The following is a 21,100-nucleotide window of genomic DNA, read 5'->3' as shown; positions in this document are numbered from 1 at the left end:
CCGCGGCGCGCCTCCCCCACCGCGGCCCCTTTCTCAGGACAAGGTCCTGATTCCACTCGCCTTTACCGAACGCCCAAGATAAATTCGGTATCTCACTAACGAATGAATGGTTTTGTCCCTTCTTGTGGCAGAGCATTATAGGGAGAACGAAACGAAACCCGAGGAGGAAGCGGCATCTGAGAACGTCAGAGGTACCATCAGCTATGAAGTATAGTATGAGTCGAAGCATCACAAAGTAAACTCGCCCGAGCTAGCTAGACCTAAGAACAATAATGAGACACAACTCCGAACACCGACCCTGAAGAACCGAAACATACAGTACCCTTTACCCAAGTCCAATCAATAACTGGCTCCTGCGTCACACAACAGCCGCATGGGTATAGAAGACATGTGCAACCCAGCCCGCAGATCCAAACATGTGCAAGCCCGTTAACCCCTTGCAACACCCAAACATCAGTCTTCCTCCATCTTCTCCGTCTGCTCCTCTTCAGGAACAGGAACAGCATTCTCATCACCTCCCTCCTCCCCCGTATTCTTCTTCTTGACCACCAAATCCGTCTTCATCTCCTCCTTTCCGTCCTCCTCCGTCACGACCTTTCCCACAACAGCCTCAACCTCCTTCAACCCCTCCTCATCAAAGATCTCTCCTCCTTCAAACTCATCCTCTTCCTCCTCTTTTTCCCCATCCTTTCCCTCCTTCTCCCCATTACTATTTCCCTCCACATCAGCAAATATCGACTTCCCTTCCACCAAACTCCAATCCACCCTTCCTTCCTTTCCATACCTTTGTTCCAACCACTCGTTTCCCTTCTTAAAATGCCCCGCGTCAAAGAAACCCCTATGCGCACTCAACGGACTAGGATGCACACTCCTCAACACCAAATGTCTTTTCCCATCCACTTTCGCCATCCTCTTCCCCGCCGGCGCTCCCCACGCCATGAACACCACCCCCTTTTTTTGTCGCTCATTCACCAAGTCGATTACTTTCTGGGTGAACCGTTCCCAGCCGCGGTTCGCATGGGAATTGGCTTCGTGTGCGCGAACTGTGAGGCATGTGTTGAGGAGTAAGACGCCGCGGGTTGCCCAGGGGGTTAAGAGGCCGGATTTGCCAGGGGGCGGGATAAAAGAAGGGTAGTCTCGTGAGAGGCCGATGAAGATGTTCCGCAGGGAGGGCGGGGCGGGAGTCGGAGGCCGCACGGAGAAGGAGAGGCCGTGGGCTTGGTTGTGGTTGTGGTAGGGGTCTTGGCCGAGGATGAGGACGCGGACGGTGGGGAGGGGGGTGTGTCGGGACCTGTGTGGTTTTTTTCGTTAGTGGAGGGGGAAAAAAAAGAAGGGAAAAAGGGGGGGAAATAAAAGGGGGAGAAGAAAGGGAAAAAGTAAAGAAAAAAGGAAGAAAGGGGAAAAAAGGGGGAAAAAATGGGGGGGAAGGGAAGGGAAAAAGTGGTGGGAAAAAGGAAAAAGAGAGGGAAGAAAACTAACCAGCTATAAATATCTTCCTTGGGCGGGAATATCGTCTTGGTCTCCCATTCATTCTTCAAGAACCTTTTCAAGTCCAAAAACTCCTTGGTCACAATCTCCTCCTTCAGATGCGCCAACCAGCTCTCGTCGAGGGTGTCGATCTCCAGCTGTAAAAGGTCGCGTTGTTCGGGCGTCAGAGAAGCTACCCATTTCTCCTTGTTGAACTTTTTGGTTACGGTGACGGGGTCGGGGGTAGCGGTAGTAGTAGCGCTACTGTTGCTGTTGCTGAGCTGACTTTGACTGCGGCTGGTCGATCGGGTGGTTGTGGTTGTGGTTGTTGGAGAGGAGGAATTAAGAGGGCCGCCGGGCTTGGGAACACCAAAGAAGGACATGATATTGCCGTTTTGTTTGGGCTTTTTGGCGTCGGAGGAGGGGCCGGGCTGGGAGGAGCCGGCTTTGCGTTTGAGGGAGGACATTGTTCTGGGTGTGAGAGGAGATGGTGGTTTGTGGGTGAGGTTGAGGTGATGGAAAAGAGTCGAAGGGCGGTGACTTTCAGGATGGCCCAATAATGCTGTGAGGTTCCTTGAAGCCGTGGTTGTTGATGACCTTGAGGGTGAGAACTTGTTGATCAAGTGGAAAGAGACGTTGTCTTTACGTTGGCGGAATGAAGTCGAGAGTCCAATCTGAGATTTTCTCGAGTAGAAAATGTCTTTCAGATTCGGGCACTCTTCAATGGGATAATAATAGCTGGGGGGGAAAAAGCACAGTTCCTTCCTCTGTTTGCTTTTCTTACAAATGTTATCAACCACCTCGCCCAATTGAAAGTGACGGAACAACGCTAAAAAAGCAAAAGCGCGTCTTCACTCTCCAGCCCTGCAAGGTTCTCTCTTCTCCAACGACGACGCGACTTTTGGCGTCATTGTTCATTCAATTAAGACTCTAGTCTGCGTCTAGTCGGCCCCACCGATGCCGCCGTTGAAAGCGGATCCCGTCCCGCCGCTCCGCATTGGACCTGGCGGGCCCCGCCCGAGGGGATTCCATTAGCGCAAGTGGAGGTGCTGGAGTCAACTGGAGCCGCCGAAATCGGGCACTTGTGCCGGCTGAGTGGTGTGGAGACGGGGGACCTTGCTGGCCTGCATCTTCTCTTCTTGCTTGTAACATCGTCTGAAGTTGCTTCTCTTGTTGAGGAGTTACTTTTTGCAAAGTACAATCCAACCCGCTTCTACAAGTACACAAAGTAGTTGGAACTAAAGCAAGCTTCATTCTAGAATGCTGCGCCGAACATTTATTTACTCGGCGGAGTTTGGTACTACGACATTACATCCGGCCCCGGGTTTTACGGAAGAGGTGGAGGCCGCTGACTGGATCATCCCGTCGCATCTTCCGTCCAACGCTCATCTGGATGCCGAACTCGCCGAGGTAGGGTCGCACAAGATTCACCTATTTGAATGCTGCACCGCCAGATGAGGCGCTGGGCAATGTTCTTTGGGGGCTTAAATTTCCGATATCGAGACTCATGTCGAATGGGCTAAAACTGAAGCTTATGAAGTCATCACAGTGATAGATCTATTTATCTGCATAGTCAACTTTCGTCATGCCTTGTTGGGGTTCACCAAGGGGTAGATGTGTGGACATGAATAAAATAGAGAAAACGAAGATTAATGAAAAGGAAAAAGGGTAAGTGAATGGGAAAAGAAGAAGGGCATGAAGAAAACAGTACGTGCAAATCAACACTCTGATTATTGGGATTGACTTGATCTGTGAGAGAAACTGAAGACGCAGAACAGACTGAAGAATCACCAGTCTCCCTCTACTTACCTTCCACTCCCAGGCAACTCAGCGTTGTACCACAAACTCGTACACAACGCACGTCATCTCAGCTAGGTAAAGGAGGGACGACTAAGTTGCACAAGGAGCGGGTATCACTTTGCGTTGATGTTTTGGGATGAATGAACATGATTAAACCGGGGTCTCCGAAATCTTCGTCATCAGTTAAGGACCAGAGTTGTTGACCAGCAAGCAAATACGGTTGAATTGAGGCGACTTAGAAATTATGGGAGCGTTTGCAGGAAATCCGTATATGGGTCGTCACTTTGGACCTGGGTCGACAAATCTTTGCTGGACAGTTGCATCGGTAGATTGATGCTCTACGGATTAAAGTTTGACTAAAAATTACACGATTACGACGCTTCATATCATATTCGTCATTTATGCTCATATCCATCTAGTTTGTGGTCAGCTAGTCGCGCAAAGCCATTATGGTTTTGTAACGTTGAGGAGCGACCATGTGTAGCGTGTGTTTGCAAGGTGCTGAATACCCAAGTGAGTTTAAGCTATCGCTGCCTTTTGAGCTCGACTACTTTTTCTTCACAGCTCAGTTTTCAGACCTCTGTTCCATTTAAATACGCTCACCTGTGCACAGTCGTTGTTGACATGTCTGGGTTGTGGTTTGGTGTTAGAAGGCGCTTTAACAATTGATCGCCGGTTCATTACCCAGCCAGTCCTTTGATCATATTGTGAATGGAATATTCTTGCGACAGACCCATGGCTCAACGGTGTCACGATCAACAACGCATATGGGTAAGGACAAGGTACACAACTAGGACGCCTCGGTTATTAGGCCGTAGATCCTCTGAGCTCAGGAACGAGTGGAGTTTCCATCCTCCAAGTGGTAAGTCACCCGGCTAGTCCTGGTGTTTGATTGGCCAGCGTTTTCTTTTTTCCTTTGGAACTCATTGAAATCCCGGACGGAGAAGCGTTGAAGTCAAAGAAATTGCAAAAGCATAGCGAGGAAAGAGGAATGTGTGGTGGAGTAGGAAGATGGCACTGAATGCCTTGGACAGTCAATAATGTGTTTCAGTAAACGCAGAGATAATTAATTACCAGCGGAGTGGTTCCGAACGGACACCAGGATCGTCGGGAGAAAAGTGGAAGTGAACGAACGAGTGGTGTTTTTTTTTGCTAGGGACGGTCAGAAACTGGAGGCTCCATGGGATGGCGTGCAGCAAAAGAAAGCCAAGCGGCTATGGGGTGGAAGGGCGAACGCTAATCAGTCCCAGACAGCGCTGGTCTTCTAGCGGCAAAGACGTGCACACACAGTAGTGCTGAAAATCCGGGCGGTGATTGTCGTTGCATATCGTCTCCATAGAAGATGGAAGCTTTGGAAAAGGTTTGAAGACGTGGAGAACAGAAGAAACTGGATGAGAGATATTGAAGCTCTTTTTCGGTTTTCTCAAGCAAAGAAGAGAAATGTCAAGTCTCTTCCCGCACGCAACACAACAGGTACAACCCATTGGTACAGTATATCTGACTGTGATAGCGATGGCCTCATAACAGCGGCTCCGCAATCGATTACAGTACTGAACAAGGATTACCAGGCCTGACAACGAAAGCCATGCCAACGCAGAGAACCTTCGGGATGGCAAGTCGGGGTTAGCTTGTCTAAAACAAACGACCAATGAGGTCTTTGAAGCTGATTGACCTTGCAGACCAACTGGCAGCGCGATATCGATGGTCTGCAGTGACAGATGAGGTGGCAGCTTCTCATTCACGCTTTCCAGTATCCGGGGCGAGCGGGAAGAGAAGGATACGGCATAACCGGATGAGCAGAAAAAGACAACCTAGGAGAGGAGAAAGGGGTGAAAAGGGCGATGACTGCTGGGATGACAGCTTGGACATTGATGTCTCTGTCACAGATTGCGAGTCAGTACTCGGCACATTAGGGCGCGGAGGCGAAATGTTTGATTCCTTCCAGTTGCACGGTAGGACGATGGTACGCCCGATGCCGTGATGTAGATGCAGTACACCACTGCTGATTTTGTACGTCGTCGTTCCTGATTCTCTTGTGTTGCGTGGGAGATGGAGAGAGAGACGGAGACGCGAGTCTGGAGGATCAGGTGGGCTGATAGCTGCTGTTGTCTGAACAGCAAAAATACCTTAACGATAACTGCCATCCATGTACTTTTTCTTCTCCATTCGAATGCTGTGGCGTCGGCTTTCATCTATGACCCGGGTACTTGCCGAGAATTATATTTCCGGAGACGAGCGAAACCGGCAGTCGTGTTGGCTCTAGTAGCTAGAAGTGAGGATATGTTGAATGAATGTCTTACAGATCATGAGGATGTTGCACAAAGTGATGAAGCGAGGTATAGACTTCAGTTGTACCTCAGGTCGAGAGGTGAAGGAAATCGGTTCACGGCCTCCAGTGTTCATAAACTCGTGGTGGAGCTGAAGCCTTGGCCCGAAACAGCGCTGTCCAAGACGAGACAGGCGCTGGAGGACAAATTGTCGACCCCGCCATCGTCACTGCCCTGCCTGCACAATCTGCACTCCAGAGACAAACTGGGCTGCAGAAGGCCCCAAGTGGAGAAGATCCCCAGGGGCCCCCGTGTCAATTTCCCCCACGGTGCACCGTCCGCCATATGTACCTAGTTCATCTTATTACACTACTGGCTGTTGGTGATATCAGCTCCAAGCCTCCTCCACACTCTTTCAGAAGAAAGGCCACGGATATGGGCGCCCAGTTGGGGTTGGGCCGTCATTTCAGGAAGCCCACAAGCCCAGTTCAGCCCCAGATTGACTATACCCAAACATGACTTCATTTTAGGACACCATTGCCTTGGAAAACAAGACAGTTTGCAGTCGAATTATTGCCGCCTCTTGTCGGTCTCTTTTTACGTGAGCACTTCCCGTCACCACTTTGCGTCGCTCCACGAGACCAGCAAGACAGACCCCTTTGAGGAAATGGCGTTCCTGAAAAAGAAAAGTTCAAAAAGACGGCATGCGCCGAAGAGAACCCACCGTGCACAGACCACCCACTGTCGTACGGGACCGAGTGGGTCAAGTTGACGAAGAAGCTAGACCCATTGCAGACAATTCAGGTACGGTCTCACCTCACCGTTCGGCACTTGGGACTTGCCTTCGCTTGTCAAGGTCTTATCGTATACAAGGCAAGCCATGGCAAGGCGACTAAAGTCGTGTTGAGATAAGCCAAATCAAGAAGAGGGTATAAACAAATCAAGACAAGTCAGAGGGGTCAACGTTCCTAGGTTGTCAACTTGTATTCAATCTTCGTTTTGGTACGGTAAATGTACGGACAAAAGCCGATTTCCACTTATGCAAGTCAACAGGGCAAGACATGGCAAGTCTCTGGTGATCCCAAGGCAAGGCAAGTCAGACAGACCCCTGGCTTGGCTGGACTTGGCTTCCTGTGTGCTACGCGGGACTGAGGTGCATCTGTACACTATACTACACCAGCAAGCTCCATCTGGGTAGGTGTGTTAATTACCGTCACGACCAATTTCCTGCAGGCGTCACAAAAAGCCATCCATTTGCTTCACAAGGGAACCCCCTGAAGAGCTTTGCTCTGGGTGACTTTGGACCTTCGATAGACTCGTAACTCGCTCCCGTCTCGGCCTCTAGTCATTCGTCTCTGCCACTCGTCACTGGTGCATTCAACTTTTTTAGTCTTTTCCCAATCACCTTTTCCCCTTCTCTTTTTTTCTCCTCGCTCTCCCATTCTCAACCTCAGTCCTCGAGGTCCAGCCAGGCTGCCGGCAAAGGATATCTCCCCTTATTCTCCTGCCAATCGGCGGAGCTCTCATCGAACTTTATAAGACATCAGGAACCAGGACCAGGATCCGTACCCAAACCCACCTTGACCGCTTGCCTTCGACTCCCAAACTCCGAGACCAGCCAATTGCTCGCCGTCCTTTCCCATCTCTCACGTCAACGTTCGCGCCCGAGGGAAATCTGATACGACTCTACTTTTTCTCTCTTTTGTTTCCCACCCTTTTCTCCATTTCATCATCGCCAGTCGGTCGTCGTCTTGTTCTCATTCTTCTTCTTTCAATTGCGCTGGTTCAGCAATACCTCGACGAGCAACCCCCCCAATACCCCCGATACGATACCCCCCCATACGCCCCTGATACCCCCTTCGCGCATTCGGCTAGGTATTGTCTCTTACATCGCATGTCTCGCCCTGCATCCCTCGACTAGCCAACAAATCACAACACCCCTCAAAAAGTAAACGACGATGCCCAGCTTGTTCTCCCGCCTCAAGCACAAGGACGGCGCCAAGTCCAAGAAAAAGGGCGCCGACTTGGACTCCTTCACCGAGCAGCTGCCCAAGGGACCCCAATGGACCGACGCCTGGACTCGCACAAGCGTGGAACCCGAAGAGGTGGTTGAGCTGATCATCCTCTCTACCGAGGAGCTCAAGTCGCGAGGTATGACATCAATCAATCTGGACCCTGGCATATGCTGCACCTACCCTTTGCGCCTGTGCAGTACATGCCATCGCATCTGCTGGCTTGGGCATTTGGTTTTTTGTACACCCCGACTGCCTGTCGTCCGAATCAATTGTTAATTCTTCTTTCCCTACAGCTCTCGATATCCCATTTTTCCTGCTCCCCTTCCGACCGACTTCCGACCCCAGCGCCGTTCGCACCTTTGTGCGACACTTTTTCGACAAACAAAATGGCGGCCCAGCCATCCGCGGAGAGGCACTCCAGCAGGAGCTGCGCATGACCGAGCCCATGGTGCGCTTTCCCGACAAGACCAGTCATAACGAATAATACATGCTGACCGTGGTGGTACAGGTTATTTCGGGTGTGATCAAGTGGTGCTGGAGTCGATTGGAAGGGGGTGTTGTCGGTTGGGATGCATACGAATTGTTCAAGGTCGGCGAACAAGATTCCAACATGGCCAGAGACTCTTTCAAGACATTTATCCCGTTGAGTGTCGACAACAGGGCCCGAACCGAAATCATTTTTCAGTTTTTTGATTTACTCTCGGCAGTCGCAGCACATGGTAAAATGAACGGGTTTGGAGGGCGAAAGCTTTCCCGCATGGCAGCTTGGTGGGCATTTGAACACGACGACGGCGGTCAGGGCTTTGAAGGAGGATACAAATCGTGGTTAAAGGCGGCCGATGCGACGAGCCATCTGTTCTTCGCCTATCTCCGTTGTCTAGCCCCCCTTCCGACTCTAGGCGCCATCTCGACCCTTCCCCTATCACTACAAAAGCTTTTGCAGGAAACCGAATACCCACCACAGCGACCGGCCTTGTTGCAATCGTCAACTCACAAGGTCGCCATGATTGTCGAGACAGTATCGCCAACACCATTCGCCCTTCTCCGACGAGCAAACCACTTTCAGTATCGCGAGGAGGACAAGGCACTACGAGAGTGGTCCGAGTACGATGACCCAGTCCAGGCCTTGACTGAGGAGTGTCGCAGAGTCCTTAAAGCAGTCTCTGCTGCAAATCAGTCCCAGGCTGTCTCGAGCACAAAGCACTCGACTAGTCTTCGGGATGCTTCGTGGTCAAGATTCGAGGACATGGGCTTCTCAGGCAGTATCGAGGAGGATTCCACCGATGATGAAACTACCTTGGCTGCTAAACGCGAAAAGGCCATCAAGGCGCAGATTGCAGCCAACGCCGACATGGGACGCCCCACAACCCCCTCATGGGCCGACTTCCTGTCTTCAGGGTTCGACGACAAGAGTCACGGCTCGCACAATATTTTGCTTCCGCCTGACAAGATTCTGCCGCCCATTGAGACAACTGTCCGTCAAAAGAGCTCTGAATCGCATAAGCCCAGATTCGAAGACGCCCTGCAGCCCGGTGAGCTTGCTAGCATTACGCGATTCGACCTCGATGACGCTTTCTGGTGGGTATGGATGAGCAGTCTGGCGCCCGAGGAGACTCTGGAAAGGAAAGCGGCGTTTGGCCGTTGCGCGGTTATTGAAACTCTTATCCGTGCTGGGCGCTGGCTTGTCATGGAGGAAATTGTCAAAGGGGCTGCGCCTGAGGTTGTTGAGGGTGCGTACATCGCAGAAAAGAAGGGCCTTTTCAGCTGGACTCGCCGTAACAAGAACCTCACCAGAAGGAAATCGACATCCGGCAAGAATGCCCTAGAAAAACCTGATGGCAACCTGAAGGCAAGCCACACCACTGGTTCTCTTGGTGTCAGCAAGACAAGCGTCGGACCGGATCAGCAGGCCAAGATTCAGGCTGCTGCCTACCAACTTCAAATGCAGGAGAAGCAGAAGTCGCAACCTCAGATTGTCCAAAGACGCGGACGCAATGACGCGGAAGTTATGGCGGAGAAGACAAACAGTGTCTTTACCCTTCAGCCAAGCATTTTGAACGCCGCATCGCCAGCTGTCCAGTGGGCCAATAAGTACGACCAGGACCGTGACGCGATTCGTGAGGCCTACTTGGCTGACTCGAACGCTGGCCGCGGTACTTACGGCTCTTCTTACGCTTCTAGCCTTGGTCAGAGCTCGACAATGGAGATTTCCCAAGCTGCGCCTGAACTGCCACCAAAGTCGGCAGCTCAAATGGCTGTCCAGTCCCCAAGGTCAGATTCGCACCCAGAATACATCGGAACGCCAACCACCGTCAAGTCTGGAAAGGGACAGATGATGGAGAGGGCGGTTGAGGCTCCTCATGAAGTTCATCCCGCAGAACGCCATTCGAATGTCAGCCGGGAGACTCCGCTTGCTACGCCAACCAGGGAATCCAAGAGCATGGACCTGGTCCGCAAGAGCGTCGACTTTATGCGTGAGACTATGGCCTCTCCAGAGTACGTGGATGACAAGAAGTCCAAGAAGCTTCACAAGGAGCCCAAGACTAGTGGAGGCGGTTTCAGGAAGCTGTTTGGTCGCGCTAAGAGGTCGTCAAAAATTGCTGACAACACGCCTGATCAACTCAATGCCATGATTGCCGCGAACAACCAAAATGCTCAACATCGCAAGCCAGTCCCCCAACAGCCCAAGCCGGCTACCCCCGAGAAGCCTCCCATGCAGCGAGAGGAGACTCAGTTTGTGACTCCCCGGGAGGAAGTCACTGACCCTCTGCCTGCTACTCACGCCGCTGAGCCTGTCCAGGCTGAACCTACTTATGAGCAGCCCCAGCGGGATGTCGAGGAGACTTCTCAGGTCAATTCCTTCGAAGCCACCCCGCCTCAGGAGCACGTCAACCAGTTCAGCCAGGGTCCTTTGCGTGACCAGCCTGCCTTTGTCCCCGATGATGATGATGCTTCTGAAGAGATTGTCGAGGAACAGCAAGCTGCTGCTGTCCCCGCTCCCATGTCCGTCCCCGCTCCTACACCCGTTCACATTCAAGAGCAGAAGCCCATGAGGAGGGAGCGCCCCATCTCCGAGATGACTGTTTCTGAGACCTCGGGCTCCTCCATCCCCAACAGCCCTGAGCCCGCCCCGGTCAGCCCCACTCCATCGAACCCCCAGGATCGCTGGGCCCAGATTCGCAAGAACGCCGCTGAGCGTGCTGCACAGAGATTGAAGGAGGAGAAGATGAATGGTAATGGACAGCCGCTCGATGGTGCTAGGACACTCCAGCCGCCCAGAGCGAGGATTGAGTTGGACGGCTATAGCAGTACTGAGGAGAGTAAGTTATCTACCTGTTGAATTAGACAAACTTACAGAGTGAGAGAAACGCTAACATGAGAAAACAGCCATCGAATCCCGCGTAGCCCGCATCAAGGCCCGCGTCGCCGAGCTCACCAACAACGCAGAGCAGAACGGTGGCATTCCCCCTCCTGCTCGTCGGAACATCCCCGTCTACACTCGTCGCTAGTTACGGCCGTTTCAGCAGTGCATTGATTGCAGCGGAGATGCCGCAAGGGATGTTGATGATGAAGACGATGATCATGTTGATGGGTGGTGAAGATAGTCATCAGTGTGGGTATGTGGTACGTTGTCGCTGGGCGATTGTGTGTTGGAAAGGAGAAACGGAAAGGAGAAAGAGAGAAAACGAACGTGAAATACCCCCCCGAAATACCCAACCAAATTTCTTAGACTCTAATTCTCTCTATCTATCTATCTATATCGGCTGGCTTCCTATATATACCTTTCCCATTTATCTTCAAATTCTTTTTTTTTTTTACCATGCTTCATTTCTTGTTCATGTTCTCATCCTTGTTCTCTTTTTTTCCCCATTTCTGGTAGAAATCTCTCTCAGGGGGTGGGTGAGGCCGGACGGTATGCGCTGGGCGCGTTAGGGCAGGCAAGCAGACAGGCAGGCAGATGGCAAAATAAATACCAATTTGTCCTCCTTTTGTTATGATTCGTTCTTGATTTGGTGAATGCATTCATATGGAATGGGTAAGATGTAGTTTTCCTTTTCTAGCTGCTCGGTACTATCAGCTAGTTGCGATGTAAAGTACATACATATACCTAGCTAGCCTTATGTTTTGTTTGAGAGAGAGAGTTTAGAGAGAGTTTTCAGTCAGTTGCCCCAGCGGGATGTGTCAGAAAGACAAGCTATACCAATCAATACCAATAGCAATCAATACCAAGCAAGCATTCAGGGGTGTTTGTTGTTGCTTTAGACTAGGATTATCCTTCCTTTTTTTCTTCTTTATTTCTCTCTTTCTTAGTCGGAACTGAGTGGCTGAGTGACTGACTGACTGGCTGACTACTTACATGACACGAATGGATATGGATATGGTACATACCTAGGTAGTCAAATGAATCAACAACTAAGTAACTAAGATGATCTCGGGCGATGGAGATGCCACTTACTAGAAAAAAAATCAGGTACGGGTTGGTACCGACTGTACTGACTATATTGTAGTGTAGTGTAGTGTAGACTAGTATATGTAAGTATGTAGGTAGGTACCCTTCAGTTCGTACACGCATCGATGGAAGGTCGTTTCATGTTTGGTTAGTAGGTAGGTAGGTAGGTAGGTAGGTAGGTGAGTAAGTACCTCTAGGTAGGTAAGTAGACCGTCAGACTATTTGACGGGCACGGCTAGTAATTACCTACCTCTATCTTTAGTCTAGATGGAGACTGGATAGGTAGTAGAAGAAGAAGAAGAAGAAGAAAGAAATGAACACAGAACAGGTAGATACCTGGATAGACCCAAGTGTGATGGTGGTATGCATGTGATGTGATACCAACAGCTGAAGACAGCCAGCTACTAGGTCTATATTACAACCCGGAATTGGCGTCTAATTTTTAATCGGTAGAAATTTATATCTGAATGGGTGGATAAGATTCATAGTATGTACCGGCACCTATTTGATGCCCCTGGATGATTTCATCAGATAACATACCCTTTCACGCCCGCTACAACCAATTCTTTTTTTCTTGCTCTATCACCATGTTACCCCCCATTTCTTCAATTCCCTCCCCTATACAATGCAACGGGCCAACTCACCCCTTCCAAGCCAACCACCCAAAAACCACCACCACCATCCACGCCACCCTCCAAACCGTCGTCCACAACTCCGTCACCACCACGCCCATGGCCGTCTTGGGCTTCAGCTTCTTCCTACTCTGCCTCGCCCTCCACTTTGAAGAACTCGAACTCGTAAATGCCCCACCATAATAAAGATCCTCTTCATTCTCCCCCGGAATCTCAATCCTCGGCTCATGATGATGGCCATGCTTCCCACCCCACGACCACCCTCCTTTAACTGATTTATTACTATTACTATAAACGCTCGATTTCCTGCTTCTTCCACTACTACCTCCACTCTTTTCGTTGTGATGACCGTTTCTGAAATTATTTGATGATTTTAGTGAAGAAGAGCTGACTGACGCGGTACGAGTTCGTCGTTCGCCTGAAGTGCCTGATGAGCCGTACTTTGAAGAAGCCGAGTATCCGGCAGAGGGAAGGCTATACTCGTCGTAATCTTCTTGTTTGGCTTTGAAGACGGGGAGGATGGAGATGCCGCTCGGGTGGTGGTGGCTGCTGTCGCTGTCTGAATCAAGGGCGAAGCGGGGCAGGTTGAGGACAGGAACCAAGAAAGCACGGATGGCGAGGAGGATAACGCAGAAGATTCCCAGGCCGACGTAGTGCAGGTAGGTGTTGATTTGGTTGGGGAGCAGGCAGAGGTGGGTTTGCATGGTGGGTTGGCCGTCACCTGCCAGGGGCTTGCCGGTGACGGGGTCGAGCGGGTTGTATAAGCTGACCATCTGGAAGCCTGGGGTGGGCACGCCCATGGCCATGCTGATGGATTTGACGGTGATTTCGCGGACTGAACCTTGGTTGGGCGCGTGCACTACTTCGCAGTAGTCGTGGTCGTCGCCGGAGAAGGCGTGGATGACGTTGCCGGTCTTTTCGATCAGGCTTATGGACTGCTTCTCGTCGAGAACGTTCTGGTATTGGTAGCCTCGATACATGGAGATGGCGTTGCGGTGGTCGGGAAATACGGGCTCAGTCTGACCCTTGGGCGGTGGTGTAGGGGGCCAATGTTCGCGCTTCGGGCCGCATGGGGTGCCGGGTGGTCGATAGAGTGGGACGTGGGTGAGAAGGATGGTCGGGAGGTCGGGAATTTTCTGGCTGTTCTCGTCGTGGACAAGATGCGGTTGATCCTTGAAGTTGGCCTGGTTGAGCTCCTCAATCCTGTGGTGGAGCTTAACCTCGGGAACCTCTCCCCTCAGATACCGCAGCTCCTTCTCCACCGCCTTCTGCTTCGTCCACTTCACTTGGTTGAGAAAGTGTTCCGTCGGTTTGTAAATAGGCTGTACATCCTGCCTGGCAATCTCCGACAAGCTAGCAGCGCTCATCGAGACCGTGTCGACCGAAACAAACGTATGGTTTCCAACCACATCCACGCGGTTGCCCTCGCCAAAGTACGCCTCAAACCTGTTCCTCACGGGGAGTTTGATCTCGGCACCAAATCCCAAGTCGTGGTTCCCCGGAAGGCTGGCAATCAGTTTCCTCCTCTTATGTTCGTTCTCCGGCTTCTGCCCGGCCTCAAGCCACGGAGTAAAGAAGATCTCGCCAAACCTCGCGTACTCCTTCAACCAGTAAAACTCATTATACTTTTTATTCCAACTCTTTAGGTATTTCTGCTCGTCTTTCGGATGCGGACCCCATTCCGGGTCTCTGAAATCTCCATGTGCTGTCTTCCATTCGCGTCCGCCGTCGAAAAGATCGCCCAGGAAGAATATCGTATCGGGATCAAGCTGCGATTGCATCTGTGTGTAAGATCGGCGAATATAGTTGTCGACAATCGTCATGGTCAACGGGTTCAGTGGCCACGGTCGGCCGGGGTACGAATGAGGATCGATGAGCTGGGGATCGGCCACCAGAACGAGGCGGTGGGGGTTCGCGCCGGCGGGCTATAGTCACACGATAATTAGCAGCTTTTCTTTCTCCTTCTCCTTCTCCTTATCCCATACACAACAGGAAATATGGTTAGTCTTTCTTACCCATCTCTCCCACTTTTCCCACTCACACTCCTCCACGGCCGAATGAAACACCCATCTCTCGCCCCAAAGCAAGACCACGATCCACGCGGCCACCAACAAGTGCGGGAAGCTGAACAGGCGGTTATACGTCAGGTTCATGCGCAGTCTTCGGCCGGCATTGATGAGGGCGGCCCAGGCGATGAAGCGACCGCGTTCCCTCCAGAAGCGCCAGGCGGAGCGGGACGAGTGGGCGAGGAAGGCGCGCAGGTCGTCGAGAAACGAAGTCGAGTCGGAGCGGCGGTGTTTGGGTTGGAAGGATGAGCTGCTGTAGCCGTAGCCCCCATTGCTACTATACGATGGCGCCATGATGGGGTGTTTTCAGTGTAGCCATTCCCGGTTTGTGTCGGGTTGGGAAATTGGGTTTTGTTTATGGGAGGTGAGGTCCCCAGGATTATCGGGAGTTGAAAATGCTGAAACCAAATTGGAACGACCAAGGAAACGAAACGTGGCAAGGCTTTGTTCGGGCGCCTGGTTGTTGTTGATGTGGATTGTGGGCAATTCAGGGGTGCAGTGGGAACTGAAGTGGAAATGGGGGAGCTGCCCTGCTGTTCCTGGTCTAGCCCCAGAGCCGCGGCGGGCGGGTGGAGTTGTGGATTCCCGCGTCTGTTGCTACTGGTGGAGTTTGTTAACAGCCTTTCCAACTGAGGCTCCTCAGATCAGTGGGTATCGGCAACTCCACTATCAGTTTGCAATGACAAATGTTGGAATCAAGAATGAATTTGTCAAATGGCAATTCAATAAGAGAAACGTGTAGATTGTTGTTATTGTTATTGTTTATGGAGTCATTGACAGTTCAGCCAAGTCCCGCGCGCCCTCCAGCCTCTTCTTCGGCTTAAGCGGGGCCGCCTGACCTGACCACTCAGGAGTCAGGAACAAGATGCAAGCCATGCCATGCCGCCAAAGACACAAAAAAACACCCGGCCGTGGCGTGTGAAGGCCCTTGCATTGACGAACAGAAGTCGGTCTCACTCTGGTACTGGAAGTTTGTGTGGTTCGAAAACGGAAAGACAAAAAAACAAGTGAACAAAAAGAAGAAAAAAAGGGTCCGACAGCAAGGCCCGGGGAGAATCTCGGATCTCGGCATCGAGACATGCATGGGTGAATATGGGGACCTACCTCAAACAGGTCTGTTAAGAACATGGTGCTATTGCCACGTATATACTAACACTTGCACCAACCAGCCCAACCCCAATCAAACAAGCGATCAAAGCGAGAGGTTGAGACACTCGGACGAAACACTTGAGTACCGGATACTAACCTCACGAGATCACTTATGAAAGGGTAAATCCTCACGATTCTTTTGTCCCACCACATACAATCAGTGCATGGAGATATGTACATACCGGAAATACATAAAAGCTCGACAAGCCGCCTAGCTGATAAAAAGCCAGGGGCAGGGGCACCCAATCCTTTAAAGACCACGGCTTATAGGAAGAGGCAGATGGACCACGTGGTCTAGCAGAGGAGGCGGCAGTCATGCAAGGGGCGCTGTAGACGAGACAACGGATGCTACCTTAGGAGCAACCTAATGCAAGATAACCGCTGTCAAAACGAGCATCATGTATGTAGTCTAGTGCATATTCGAAATGTATTATTTGCCTATAAGATGGAGAACGCCATCACTGGTCAACTAGAAAAGGGATGAGGGAACCTAAAGCTATAGATAGCTTCAAGGCTTTTCCAAAGTCCAAATGCTAAAAGACGTCCGAGTATCTATACTAGACCTCCTCTCACACACCAATGCAGACGTAGTAGCCGAGCCACAGGTTGTCGCAAGCGGCGTCAACGTAGGGATTCCACTTGGCAAAGTCCGAGGCGCTGATGCCCGCGGCTTGCTCAATGGCCCGGCAGCCGTCGCCAGACACGACCTTGTGGAACTTTTTACAGTTGCTAATGGTATTAGGCATCTGGGGAGTCGGGGCGGAGCTGGCCGGCTTGGTGGTTGTAGGCGGGGGAGAGGAGCCGCCCTTGACGCCGACGCAGACGTAGTAGCGGCCTTGGTCGTGGTGGGAGCGCCTGTGGACACGGTGCCAATGACACAGTACTCGCTGCCGGCAATCAGGTTGCCGGGGCAAGAGACACCGGGGTTGAGCTTCGCAAAGGCGGCCTCGGTGATACCCCACGCGGCAGCAAAGGATGCGCAAGTGTCGCCATTGTTGGCGGCAGTAGCGAAGTCGCAGGACACGCTCTGGCGGGCTTGAAGGACATGTGCCGCGACCAGCAGCTGGGGAACGACGCCCAGCATCAGAAGAGAGGAAGCAAAGCCCATTGTGCCGTGGCTGAGAAGGAATTACAGAGGAGATGCGGCAAGAGCAACGTGAAGGGCAAACGATGAAGACGACGGAGGACAGTGGCCGGCGTGAACAAACAACAATGGACGGGGTAAGTAGCTTCCATGGTCCTCATCAGAGCCATTTATACTTGCTCCGTGGCATGTGTCGATGGCGACTGCCTGACATGGCATCTGTAGGATATTCTCGCCGTGAAGGATTTCAAGCCAACGTTGGTGAGGATATTTCCCGTCCTAGACGTGACGTCTGGGTAAAATGCTACCTACTCTATTAGAGTCTAGAAAAGTTGAACATGTGGCCGAGAGCTACGCCATGATTGGATCCCGCTACCTCAAGTATGACAGAGCCGCATGTAGCAGGTAGCTCTAAACTTGACTTCGCTCAACGTTGGACCCGCCATGCCCATAACTCTCTTTCCTTCCAACTTTGTGAGTTTATGCTCGTCTCTCTCTTCACCCGACCTTTGTCTCTCTTGATTCTCAGTCATCCTCCGCCACCATCACTGCTTCAACATCATCACTATCCCTTCTCCGACCAGTTGATACAATGTCAGCGTTCCTCTCAGCCGTGCTGCTCTGGGCAATGCAGGTTGGAGCAGCCACCTTCCCAGCGACGGTCGAGGTGGACTTGATCTTCCCACGCAACGACACGTATGCGCCGTCGATACTCTTCCCCATCGTCTTCGCTTTCCAGAACGCGGCGCTGGCTTCGTCGCTCGACCCCTCCCTTGACTTGCTGCTCTGGGATAGCACCTTCAGTCACGCGAATGATTCTACCCTGAACCTGAAGTCGACCAACTTTTCCAACGAGCCCACCTTTGTGTACACGTATATCTCGACACTCAACACAACAGCCGACGGGGCGCCGACGTCCTACATGCTGTCGTGGGAGCTTGGCGCCCGCAACTGCTCCCACGGGGGCCTGCCCTTTATCGGCGGTGGCTTCCGTAGCCTCGGTGTGACATTTACCATCGCAAACGGCGCTCCGAAACCCGACCTCGTGGGGGCAACGACAAACAGCGCCTTATGTACCAACGCCAGCCATTTCGCCTTCAATCTCACGGGCACTCTAGACGTGTATCCGGCGCAGTACGACGGCCGCAACTCGTGCGCCGTGCTCTCGGACGTGCAGCCCCTGGTGGACGGCGACCCGTGTGCAGTCCACGTGGATTCGGCCACAGCAAGCAGCATCTCGGCCGCCCTCACAGCCACGGCATGCGCGGATGCCGTCAGCCCCTTGGTGAGCTGTCCCAGCAAGCAGAACGCGGCGGCGGCGGATACAAAGACTGGGTTCCCAGCCATGCTAAGCGGCTTCGTCGCGGCTTTGGTTGCCATGCAGCTTTTGTAGAGCAGACATAGTCTTTTGAGCAAGATGCTTTTCGATCCACACATATATATTACTCGCGTCTCATATGCACTCATATTCACCGGTTCTCCTTTCCTCTTTTTCTTGTTCTTCAATCAACAAGTTCACAACCATTCTTTCGTGCCTTGTGTCCATGTTCACTCCCTTCACTTTTACACTAAGCAGTTGGGTGTTTGTGCCTCTTAACTCTATTATGAGACATCTCACCTCCAGGGGCGTCCTGCTACCTCTGTCCGTTGGTGAAGGAGAGACGGCGAGTCCGGTTCGAGAGACGCCCGTTCACTCGCATTTCACAGCAATATGGTACCCCCTATCCAGTCACCGAGCCGAGTTACATAAGAGGGTAGTACCTACCTCTAATTCTGTTCTGGCGCTGTTACCCTTCACTCTTCAACCCCCTACCTCACAAACCACCAACAAGCGGACTACATACGCGCCAGTGTTAGTCCTTTATAAAGCACAGTGGCATTTGCATGCCAACGTCTCTTTCGCTTCTCGCACCTCATTTCGCATGATTCTAAAAGCATCCGGAACGAACACATGTTGGTTCTGTCAAGTGGCAACGTTGTGAACATGTCGTTGACCGGCATATGGACCATGTCCATCACGGCCCTTGCAATTTCACCCATGAACTGCGTGGTGTGCTGAAGGATCAGTCTACCGCGACTGGAGGACTCTGATGAGAACGTGCTTCCACATTTCGATGGGATTGGATCGTGTCGATGTTGGTTGGTGATCCGTCTACAAGTCTCCGTTGGCCTCTTTATACAAAAGGCAAGGCAGCTCGATGAGCAGCTAGGCAAAGAGCCCCCAGCAGGAATATTGCTTCCATGATTCCATTGAATCGTCCTATTCCTTCTCTTCTTGGTCCTCATCACTATCATGTCCTTCTTTTCACGGGCGGCAACGGTCCTCAGTGCGGCCGCTCTCTTCCTCTCCTTTGGGACTGTGGAGGCCGGGTCGCCAATGTCAAACCTGCGGCAACCGGCCTCCGTATCCTACCGGGGGCGAGACGACTGCCCTACGCTTTGCAGTGTTACGGGGCCCGATCCGGGCACTTGGCCGGCTTACCACAGCCTGAGCCAGGTGGCGCACTGCAAGGAGACGGTTTTCTACCACTTCTCCATCTATGACGATGTGGATGACGGCAGCTCGGGACATCGCATCTACGCCTGCACGTCGTACGGTGCGCTTCAGAAGCCTGGTGCGGATATGAACCAGATGAAGGCGAACGCGGATCCAACACACACGCCGACCAACGTCACACTTGAGTTTGGCGGCTGGAACGAGACGGCTCCCCATCGCGGCGTCGACCTGCGCAGTCTGTCCAGGTCGGTACGGCGCGCTCTGGCAGCTGGCTATACCTCGGACAACAAGCAGTCGTTGGTGTTGTTTGTGCAAACCGTCACTGGCACTGCCGGCCTCTACCTCGGCAAGAACGTCAACATCCAGTCCACGGCGCCAGAGGCACTCATTGCTTTCGAGAATGCCCTTTACACTTCCAACGACACGGGCGGCAGCAAGGCCATACAGCTGTGCGGGCACGACTACGACGGCGACCACGTCGTGGGCTTCATCGCTACGAGCAACACATCCTTCACCCCCGTACAGCAGGCGATTCGGTCATGGAAGAACGCTACTTGCCTGTCTTTCGACACGGTGCGGAACATAGCCGCGACAGTCGACTTCACGACGCCGTTGGTGTTACCGTCGAACGCAACCACCAACTCAACCTACAGCGCCAGCACAGCCTTGCGGGCGATTCGCGGCACCCACCTACAGGCCCACGCCGAATGTAGAACCATCCAGGTGGCCTCGGGTGACAGCTGCGCCAAGTTAGCGACCAAGTGCGGCATCTCGCCCAGCGATTTCACAAAGTACAACCCGGATTCGAAGCTTTGCTCCTCGCTGATGCCCCTGCAACACGTGTGCTGCTCGTCCGGGACGCTGCCCGACTTCACGCCCAAGAAAAACAGCGACGGATCGTGCGCATCATACGCCGTTGTACAGGACGATACGTGTTCGGCCATCGCGGCCGCCCATAGCCTGACAGTCGACCAAATCGAGAGCTTCAACAAGCAGACGTGGGGATGGAGCGGCTGCAGTCGACTGATGGCCCAGGCAGTCATCTGCCTCAGCGACGGCACGCCGCCCATGCCGGCCCCGCTGGCCAATGCCGTGTGCGGACCGCAGAAGCCCGGGACCAAGAAGCCCGACAACATGGATGACATACAGAAGCTCAATCCATGCCCACTCAACGCCTGTTGCGATGTCTGGGGCCAGTGCGGCATCACGGCCGAGTTTTGCACGGATACGAATACGGGCGCCCCCGGCACGGCCAAGCCAAACACCAACGGCTGCATCTCCAACTGCGGCACGAACGTGGTCAAGGGTAAGCCGCCCGCTCAGTGGATCAGTCTGGGCTACTATGAAGCCTACAGCTTGGGCGGCCGCAGTTGTCTATACCAGGACGTGCGGCAGATCGATACTAACAAGTACTCCCACATACACTTTGCCTTTGGTGACATTACCCCGGACTTCAAAGTATCAGCGGGCGATGTCATCAGTACGTACGAGTTCGAAGCCTTCCGAAGCATGACCAACGTCCACCGCGTGATATCCTTCGGTGGCTGGGCCTTCTCGACAGACGCCGCTACTTACAACATCTTCCGGACTGGAGTTACGGCCGCTAATCGCTTGACCCTCGCAACCAATATCGCCAACTTTGTCAAAGATAAAGGCCTGGACGGCGTGGATAT

General features: G+C 52.5%; 6 protein-coding genes across 6 annotated transcripts in view; 3 read left to right on the top strand and 3 right to left on the bottom strand.

Annotated features, from left to right (window-relative positions):
- Positions 1-278: 278 nt before the first annotated feature.
- NEUTE1DRAFT_88874 (uncharacterized protein) lies at positions 279-1,934 on the bottom strand (the record flags this gene model as incomplete). The annotated part of the gene is made up of 3 exons (XM_009856786.1): positions 279-1,291; positions 1,480-1,748; positions 1,836-1,934. The coding sequence occupies 3 exons, from the start codon at positions 1,932-1,934 to the stop codon at positions 454-456; spliced, it is 1,206 nt and encodes a 401-aa protein (XP_009855088.1).
- A 5,558-nt stretch (positions 1,935-7,492) lies between these two features.
- Positions 7,493-11,058, top strand: NEUTE1DRAFT_149225 (uncharacterized protein; the record flags this gene model as incomplete). The annotated part of the gene is made up of 4 exons (XM_009856785.1): positions 7,493-7,685; positions 7,843-7,997; positions 8,058-10,869; positions 10,937-11,058. The coding sequence occupies 4 exons, from the start codon at positions 7,493-7,495 to the stop codon at positions 11,056-11,058; spliced, it is 3,282 nt and encodes a 1,093-aa protein (XP_009855087.1).
- A 1,401-nt stretch (positions 11,059-12,459) lies between these two features.
- NEUTE1DRAFT_125152 (uncharacterized protein) lies at positions 12,460-14,991 on the bottom strand (the record flags this gene model as incomplete). The annotated part of the gene is made up of 2 exons (XM_009856784.1): positions 12,460-14,556; positions 14,647-14,991. The coding sequence occupies 2 exons, from the start codon at positions 14,989-14,991 to the stop codon at positions 12,640-12,642; spliced, it is 2,262 nt and encodes a 753-aa protein (XP_009855086.1).
- A 1,424-nt stretch (positions 14,992-16,415) lies between these two features.
- NEUTE1DRAFT_113524 (uncharacterized protein) lies at positions 16,416-16,954 on the bottom strand (the record flags this gene model as incomplete). The annotated part of the gene is made up of 2 exons (XM_009856783.1): positions 16,416-16,701; positions 16,731-16,954. The coding sequence occupies 2 exons, from the start codon at positions 16,952-16,954 to the stop codon at positions 16,416-16,418; spliced, it is 510 nt and encodes a 169-aa protein (XP_009855085.1).
- A 568-nt stretch (positions 16,955-17,522) lies between these two features.
- Positions 17,523-18,323, top strand: NEUTE1DRAFT_104487 (uncharacterized protein; the record flags this gene model as incomplete). The annotated part of the gene is made up of 1 exon (XM_009856782.1): positions 17,523-18,323. The coding sequence occupies one exon, from the start codon at positions 17,523-17,525 to the stop codon at positions 18,321-18,323; it is 801 nt and encodes a 266-aa protein (XP_009855084.1).
- A 948-nt stretch (positions 18,324-19,271) lies between these two features.
- NEUTE1DRAFT_70190 (uncharacterized protein) overlaps positions 19,272-21,100 on the top strand; it is a gene marked incomplete at both ends in the record, with an annotated part of 6,060 nt that continues 4,231 nt past the window's right edge. Inside the window, one exon of the mRNA XM_009856781.1 lies at positions 19,272-20,813. Within this exon, the coding sequence (XP_009855083.1) occupies positions 19,308-20,813 (1,506 nt within the window). The remainder of the gene's footprint in view (positions 20,814-21,100) is intronic.

The sequence above is a fragment of the Neurospora tetrasperma genome (genome assembly GCF_000213175.1).
Source record: "Neurospora tetrasperma FGSC 2508 unplaced genomic scaffold NEUTE1scaffold_81, whole genome shotgun sequence".
NCBI lineage: Eukaryota > Fungi > Ascomycota > Sordariomycetes > Sordariales > Sordariaceae > Neurospora > Neurospora tetrasperma.
Note: the sequence above shows the minus strand (reverse complement) of the source record. Positions and strands in the feature narration are given on the sequence as shown.